Raw genomic sequence first — 9,094 nt, 5'->3', positions numbered from 1 at the left:
TATCTTCCTTTCTAAAGTATACACAACCATCACAATTTCTTTTAATGAAACTATGAATAATCATGAATGAATCGAACCTTTTATACCACTGCATTGATGAGTGCTTCAACCCATACAAGGATTTCTTCAACAAGCACACAATCTTTCTTTCCAAAAACTATGAAACCCTCTAGTCATTGTATGTAAATGTTCTCATCAAGTTCTCTGTGCAAAAATGTTGTCTTAACATCCTCTGCTCAAACTTCAAATCATTCTTTGCCACTATCCGAAGTAAAGTCCGAATTGAACTATTCTTTACAATTGGTGAGAACATATCTATAAAGTCAACACTTAATCTGGCCTTATACCTAGTATTTTCAATCTCTGATGTCTCTTCTTTCATTTTGAACACCCACTTGGAGTGAACAACCTTTTTATCTATACTTCTATGGAGGTCTAATCTATTTACGAGGTCTATTCTTAGCCATTGAATACTATGGTATTGCTGGTGGTGTAGGCAAAATAGGCAAAGTATTACTATCTGTCAACTTTAAACTAGATTGATCTGTAGTAGACTGTGTTGTAACCTCTTATTATTCCGCTAAATCAATTTCCATTGCCACCTGAGTTAAAGATTCTGTTACTCAGTTTTATCAGTATCTTCACGAGATGAACCATAATTTATACTCTTCAGACACTACCTTTCTTGTCTTAAGACACCACAATTTATACTTTTCACACCTGATTTATATCCAAGAAAGATACACTCTCTAAACCTAGGCTCCAACTTCCCATTATCTACATGAACATAAGTAGGACACCCAAATATTTTTAAATTTTGGGATAACAGAAAGGTTTTTCAGACCATAGCTCTTCTAGTGTCTTTTATACAATGGCAGCTGAGGGTGAGTGATTAATCAGAAAACAAGCTATAGTAGCAGCTTCAGTCCAAAAAGTTTTAGGCAATCTAGAATTTGAAAGCATATAATGAACTTTTTTCCATCTAAGTTATATTCATCTGTTTTGCCACATCATTCTATTGATGAGTCCCGGGCACTATCAAATGTCTTAAGATGCGTCAACCCTACAAAAGTTATTGAATTCATCTGAACAAAACTTTAGCCCATTATCTATGCGTAGATGTGTTTACTTGCTTTCGAGTTCGCTTTCCTATCAATGTTTTACAATCCTTAAAGGTTCCAAACATATCACTATTTTCTTTTAAAAAGAATATTGAAACGTTCCTGGAGAAGTCATTAATCACTATCAACAAGTAATAAACACCACCTTTTGTAGGCAACGCTAGCCGTCCCAAAAAATCTGAATGGATATATTCAAGTGTTTCCTTCGTGTTGTGTCTTCCTTTAGTGAATCTAACATTTTTCTATTTCTCAAAAACACAATGCTCACAAAACTTCATCTTACTGTTTTCCTCCTTAGTAATAAGTCCTCTCATACATAATTCTGCTATACTTGTCTCACGCATATGTCTAGGTCGCATATGCCAATGTTTAGTAACTTCTTCATCAGTCAAAAAAAGTAGAAAGTGTCACATCTTTTGTAACTGTAAAACCTTACAAAATGTACAATTGTGTAGAATCTTCTGTCCTTTAATGACAACAAGAGCTTCTTGACTCACCTTCAAAATTTCACCTTCACTAGTATATTTATGACTCTTCAACTCCAATGTAATCAAAGATATGAGATTTCACATTAGTTCTGGAATGTTGGGACACATATGAAAAGTACATATCCAGTCAAAAACCATACTCATAAAGTTTTTGGAACTCGTGTCAAAAATCACAAGAAGCTTTCTTAAACTTTGTCCATCTTCTACAGCATTAGCCTCCATTGTATTAACAGGTTGCTTTACTTTTTTAGTAGCACGAACAGCTTTATTTTTTTCAATGAATAGCAATAAGTTCTTATATGTCTTTTTTTATTACATTAATAACATACTTTCTCTGTATGTCTGGATTTTGATCTGCCCCTCATTTTCTTACTAAGATTCCTATTCTGATTTCTCCTACGAACAACCAAGCCTTCAGCTGACTCCCAGATCCTCTAGCAAGATGTCTCATCTTCTCTTTAGATTGTAAAGCATCATAGATCCCTTCCACAGTCAGAATATCCCGACTCTAAGGAATATTATCTCTAAAAACTACATATGATGGCGGAAAAAGAAGAAGCCCGACTCCTATTAACATAGGAACTGGAAGTGGAACAAAAGGTATGATCCACGCATATTGATATGTCTGTTGAGCAGCGAACACAATAAGATCAAAGTCAAGTCCTCTTCATTATACTTAACTTCCAATGTATCCAAATCGGCAACATTTATTTCAACATAGTTAAGTGATCATCCAATGATGCACTTTTGGACATCCAGTGAGAATACAAACACTGTTCAAGTGTAACTTACTGATCAAAGCTCTTTGTCATACAAAGTGCTCCAATTTCAACCACAATGTAGTAGCACTTTTCTTCTTTAGAGCATCCTGAAGAATTTAATTTGATAGATGTAGATGAATTTAAGATTGGGCTTTTCGATTCCTACGCTACTTTTCATCCTGAGTCCAGGTTGAAGGTATTTTATCAAAGCTAAGCAAGACTTCTTCCAAATCCATCTGCTCGAGAACTATTTACATCTTCACTTGCCATAAAGTAAATCTCATGTTCGATCCAATAATGAAATATCATATTTCATCATTACCATGCGGAGTAATCAAACTTGCTCTGATAGAAAATATAGAAGAGTTGCTCGAGCGTCCAACTAACACCAGGCTAGCGAAAATGCTTTAACTTTTCTTCTTGATCCATAATTTTGATCTCTTCAAGATCATTTCAACCAAACCTCGAATACCCACTAGAATTTGGATCAAATTTCAACAAAAAATCTAGTGTGTTAAACAACTTTTTATTTGATATTACATGGAAGATACAACTAAAATATCTGATAAAATCACATTTAATATCATGTGTTGCCACATTGATGGGTGTTTTGACTCAAGTTGTGCTACACAACAATTTTCATTTATAGCTTTATTGGTCTTTTCATACGATCATTATCCACGGTGTTAAATAGTATTATTCTTATTTAATCCAGGTTTTTATTACATCATATAGAAACGGGATTGAACTAAGGCCCTATTTGATAGCAACAATTTTCCATGGAACTAGGAAATGCAATTTAATTTTCCATCTTTTTGGTTGTTTGATAACTTTTTTTTTTCCCCGCACAAAATTAGTTTTCTTGGAAAGGAGCAATTTTCTTAGTTTTCAAGGAAAACTTTTGATGGCAATTGGTTTTCTACGCTTTTTTTTTTTTTGGGTAATAGAAATAAATTATATCCTTGATTGTAAAAAAAATATTTTCCTTTAATTGACAATTTTCATGTAAAACAAAGCCAAACGAACACCAAAAGATAAATGATTTTCTTCTTTTTTTTCAATGGAAACAAATTCTATCCACAATACCAATAAATTCTATCCTTTTAATTGACAATTTTCATGTAAAATAAAGCCAAACAAACGTCAAAAAATACTTTTATTTCAATATTTTTCATGTGAAAAATTATACCAATCAAACACAATAATTGAAAATTCTCAATAAAACAATTTCCAGACAGTTCAATTCCCTGAATTTCATTTTCTTTCCAGTCAAATTCCATCTTTGTAATCAAACGTACCCTAAGAGTAAAGCTTTGTAGCCCCACTAGAGTTGCAACCACCTAGATTGAGGTTGTAATCCATGTGGAGCTAAATAGCATCGCTCTTAAACTATTCCCTATCCTGTTCTAATGGAATTAAATGATATTAAGCCCCCATTTTTTTTCAAATTCTAATGGTTTTAATATATATGTGTGTGTGTGTGTGTGTGTGTGTGTGTGTGAAAAGTAATGAAAAGTTTTTTATTTATGTATAATATTATTTTATGAAAAATTGTATAGTTAAAAATAAAAGAGAGAAAGAGAATTCGGGCCAAACGGGGGCTAAAATTTACAAATGTGCTACAAGTGCACTATTTTTGACAACTTTCTCACATATAAGAGTGGGGCCTGTGATTAAAATAATCGCGGATCCCACCATTTATGAGATAGCTGTAAATGTGTATAACACCAAGTGCTGTATATATATCATTTTCCTTAAATTGGCCTCATCATTTATGAGAAAGTTGTAAATGTGTACAGGTGTTGTACATATATCATATTCCTTAAATTTATTAGTATTCCATTAACAAAACTGTCTTGCATTCCGTAGTTCACATTAAATATAATTCAAACATATTTGACTTTTTTTCCTGTATCATATAAAAATGGATAACTGAAATCAATGCAAGTCTGAATCATTGAAGATATTTATTTGATATTTTTCTTCTTTACAGACTACAGATTAATTAATGTTAACTCATTTCTTTTTGTACAGGAATTAAAATTTTTTGATTCAGTCTCTGCCACATCTACCCTCGTTTCTATATAAACTCCCGACCCCTCCATTTCTCAATCACTCGAGTCTCCTTAGAACGCGTTAGTATTCTATTTCAGCATACTATACCAGCCTATAGAAGGGGAAAAAATGGAGATCAATGGATTCATTGTTTCCATTTCTCTATTTCTTGTTACTGTATTATCATATGCTATTTTACTTAGAAAGAAAAGAAGAAATCCTGAGAGAAAATCTAAACTCCCTCCTGGTTCAATGGGGTGGCCTTATATTGGAGAAACACTTCAACTTTATACTCAAGATCCAAACGTGTTTTTCTCTGATAGACAGAAAAGGTTTTCAAGCTCTTACCATAATCTGTATTATTGTTCTATTACAGGAGGATTTTTTATTTTATTTCTCGTTTGTTAAGTTTTTCCTTTTCAGGTATGGAGAAATCTTCAAGACTCATGTACTTGGTTGCCCTTGTGTCATGCTGGCAAGCCCGGATGCAGCTCGGTTTGTGCTTGTCTCTCAAGCACACTTGTTCAAGCCTACTTATCCCAAGAGCAAGGAAAATCTTATCGGCCCAAATGCACTGTTTTTTCACCAGGATGAGTACCATATGCGCCTAAGAAAACTTGTTCAACGCTCCTTGTATCCGGAAGCTATTCGAAACCTGGTGCCAGATATTGAAACCTCAGCAGTTTCTGCATTGAATTCATTGGCTGACGGTCGTGTTGTTAACACTTTCCATGAGATGAAGAAGGTTTATTTCTTGCAATGAAGAGTGTTAAACTGATTTTGGATTGAATTCCTTTTTTCCCGTTATCTGCCTCAACTGGTACCAATACTAATCTATCTCAATCGTTATAATCCTTCAGCTATCTTTTGAAGTAGGTATACTAGCCGTTTTTCACCATTTGGAGCCCCATTACAAAGAAGAACTGAAAAAGAATTATATCATGGTGGATAGAGGTTATAATTCTTTCCCAACAAATTTACCAGGCACTCCATACCAGAGGGCAGTGAAGGTAAAGTTTAGCTATTTATATAATTTTAGTTTGTACCGATCATTCACAAAATTTGCTATTTTTTGACTCGTTGTGCTTCAATATTGAAGGCAAGGAAGAGGCTAAGTGAAATTCTAAGTAACATCACTAGAGAAAGGAAGGAAAATAAATTAGTCAACGATCAGGACCTATTAAGTTGTTTCCTGAATACCAAAGATGAAAAGGGTGTCATTCTAAATGAGGATCAAATTGCTGATAACATCATAGGAGTACTTTTCGCTGCCCAGGATACCACAGCAAGTGGGATGACATGGATTCTCAAGTATCTCTACGACAAACCTGAACTTCTCAAGGCTGTTAAGGTAAGATCTACAAGTGGACTCTCTGTCTTTGATCTCAACTATGTTTAATTTTTCCCTTTTATTTGGAAAAATGTATGCAGGCTGAACAGAAGGCAATATACCAATCAAATGGCAATGGAAAGAACCATTTGACATGGAATCAGACAAGAAATATGCCAATTACTTACAAGGTATAATTGACTGCTTGACCAAATATGTACATGCAAGTGAAGCCACAGTTTTCATCTATGTTTTTTTTTTTTTAAGAGAAAGAGTTTGGTGTTAAATATGCTTTTCATATAGTATATTCACTTGAAATTAACAGTCAATGTGATTTTTTCAGGTGATTTTAGAGAGCTTGAGAATGTCCAGCATTATATCTTTCACATTTAGAGAGGCAGTGACTGATGTACATTATAATGGTAAAGAACTAACTCAAACTACCCATTTAAATGCAAATATATGTCTGCGCGCGTGTTTACATTGACACTATGCAATATTAATCAAGGTCTATGAATTGAAAAATTAACTATGAAATATGGTTTCCAGGTTATCTTATTCCAAAAGGTTGGAAGGTCATGCCTTTGTTCAGGAATATTCATCAAAATCCAGAATTCTTTGCTGATCCCCAAAAATTCGATTCTTCAAGATTTGAGGTACCATTTCAGTTTATTATACCGGACATATTAGATCTCTAATTTGTATATTAAGGAAAATTTTTATTTACTGTTCAATGTAGGCTGCTCCAAAACCCAATACATATATGCCATTTGGCAGTGGAGTACATGCCTGCCCTGGTAACGAATTTGCCAAACTAGAGATGCTCATTATGGTGCACCACCTTGCTTCTCAATTCAGGTAATCTTTTTTGGAGTACATATAAACCTGGTTTTTTAAGTACAACCATCGAGCCATGTTGAGATGCAAAAACTACATAAATCTTTTTCCTAAGATAGTCTTAATCATTAAGGCTATGCAATAAATATTCCAACCATCGATTTCGACCAATTGAAATATGTTTTCATTTAGTAACTGCGATAATGAATACACATTCGTAATGTTACATCAAACATGTGCACATTCATTCATACTCAGATTAATATCTGGTAAGTGCTGGTGTGTACATAATATCTAACAGGAGTTTTGCTTGTGGTTTTCAGGTACGAAGTAATGAGACCTGAAAATGGAATCCAATATGGGCCATTCCCTGTCCCTTTACATGGTCTCCCAGCCAGTTTTTGGAAAGAAGAATGGACCAATTAGGTCATACAGCATGGCATCAATTTATAGCACAGCATGTCATTTTTCATTTTCTGCTCTTAATTTTCAACTCAATTCCTTCAACCCCTTCATGTCTCCATCATTTGCACCTAGTAATTTGTACCATTTCATATTGGAGCACTCGAGATGAAAAATATAAATGTTAGAAAAGGGCATATTTTGGATCATGAGCTGAATTGTTCCTTTTCTTGAATTGGGAAAAAGTAATTATTGGAACCTCACTTTCTGCTAGTCGTACGTATTCGGTTGGGTGATGGCTACATTGCGTATGCAAGGTGTCAATCAATCCTCACAAGATATTTTGTGATCTAAAACTGTCCTCGATTTCAATAATGTTGATAGAAAAAGCTATGATATTTTTGAGTTACTCAAGCTTGAACAGTTTTAAAAAAACATGATTTGATATTCATTAAGAACCAAAAATGGCTTGAAAAGCCGTAAACAATAATGTTAAGTTGATGTTATCATGCCAATTTCCAAGAAGACGACTTCATTTCTAACTAAGACTAAGATGATCATAATTCATAGACACCTCTGTAAGAACTTGTGCAGGACCACGGGGAAGAACTTCACATTCAGAACTGAAAGAAAAGAGATAATTGTACAGGAAAAATGTTGCCAGGGCTGACTAGGAAAAATGTGATTGGATGAGTGAAAAATGTTTTCAACTGTGCTACACATCTAGGGTGAAAAAAGGCTCAAAAACAGGGGTGACATGTGTCGCCCACGATTGGACAATTTGAAAAATTAAAACAAAGAACACCCAACCATTTGCTGCCATCTCAGTCTGTATACTTCTTCCCTATTTTTAACCCCGGCTAATTGGCTTTAGTCAAATGTTTTTGGCCAAACTACAAATGGAATCCTGCCAGGTGTGAATCTGGCAAGATTCTGGCAATGTAGCATGGCTCAAACCAAAAACAGTGAGTATTGTTCTTCATTATGAATGTTGTATTTTGAGTTAGCTGATCGTAGTTATAAATTTTTTACCAAAACAATAAACTATGCCTCTTTTTATTGTTTATATAGCATACAAATACAACGGAGGGTTCCACTGACAGCATATTTCCTTTCACAGAGGTTACATTAACAATATATTAAGGGCGCCACATGTTACAAACCTTCTTGAACACGAATTTCAATTTTAACACTCTGATCATGTGAAGGCAAAGTTTAAGAACACCAGATTGAGCCAAGCTTCCTGGGAAGCCGGGACTGAATATCTAAGAATACCTTCAAGTAGTTGTTCTTTATCTCAGGTAGGAAAAGCGTCCAATAGGACTCCATTTTTGTAAAAGTGGTAAAGGGGCAGAGTCTGCAACAAATCAGTTTATTTCAGTGAAAGAAGAGGAGGATGCAGTGAAGAAATAACGTATGCAAGCTCTAGGTGTGGAAGTATTGCAGAAATCATAAGAAAGATTTTCGAACGAAGTTTAACAAACGATTAACATTTTTCACTTCCTTGTTTTATCAATCCTCAGCTGCTTAATTGGTTTTAAGGACAATTCTTGTGTATTCATGAACTGAAGGAATTTCCAAAACATAAAATTCAAGTAAAAGGCACTAAGAGATGTCACCCTAATTCTCAGCCGATCAGAAACATTTGTTCGTCATATTCATTAAGTACCTGTAGTAATAGAAAAAAAATAAATAAATAAAAATGAAAGTTCATGTAGTTTCTTTTTTATAACACGTTTCAGGCAACTAATAGTAATTTATTGGTAAGCATGCACCTATCTTGTAATACCTTAATTTAGTTATTAAAAAAAATGAAAAGTCAAATATGTCGTACTATTTTATATATATATATATATATATATATATATAAGAAAAAGATTAAGGCGGTGGAGGATTGGATTGATATCAATCCAATCCAATCAATTCAATCCAAAACCATTATAAAACAAATAAAAATCCATTATTCACACAAAACAGACACAAACACTACTAGAAAGAAATGAGGCAAAGAGAGAAGAGAAAGAAAAAAGAAGCCAAAAAAAAAAAAAAAAGGAGAAGGGGAAAAATTTTTTTTTTTTTGGTTTTTTTTTTTAAAAAAAA

At 33.8% G+C, this 9,094-nt stretch overlaps 1 protein-coding gene across 1 annotated transcript; it reads left to right on the top strand.

Annotated features, from left to right (window-relative positions):
* The first annotated feature begins 4,500 nt into the window (after nt 1–4,500).
* On the top strand, nt 4,501–7,424 carry LOC111397271 (abscisic acid 8'-hydroxylase 4-like). Its single transcript, XM_023024107.1, has 9 exons — nt 4,501–4,757; nt 4,849–5,170; nt 5,286–5,435; nt 5,525–5,776; nt 5,857–5,946; nt 6,099–6,177; nt 6,305–6,411; nt 6,495–6,613; nt 6,916–7,424. The coding sequence occupies exons 1-9, from the start codon at nt 4,555–4,557 to the stop codon at nt 7,016–7,018; spliced, it is 1,425 nt and encodes a 474-aa protein (XP_022879875.1). The 5' UTR covers nt 4,501–4,554; the 3' UTR covers nt 7,019–7,424.
* The last annotated feature ends 1,670 nt before the right edge of the window (nt 7,425–9,094 follow it).

Source organism: Olea europaea, chromosome 7 (assembly GCF_002742605.1).
Source record: "Olea europaea var. sylvestris chromosome 7, O_europaea_v1, whole genome shotgun sequence".
Taxonomy (NCBI): domain Eukaryota; kingdom Viridiplantae; phylum Streptophyta; class Magnoliopsida; order Lamiales; family Oleaceae; genus Olea; species Olea europaea.
The sequence above is the reverse complement of the archived record's forward strand: the minus strand, read 5'-3'. Positions and strand labels throughout refer to the sequence as shown.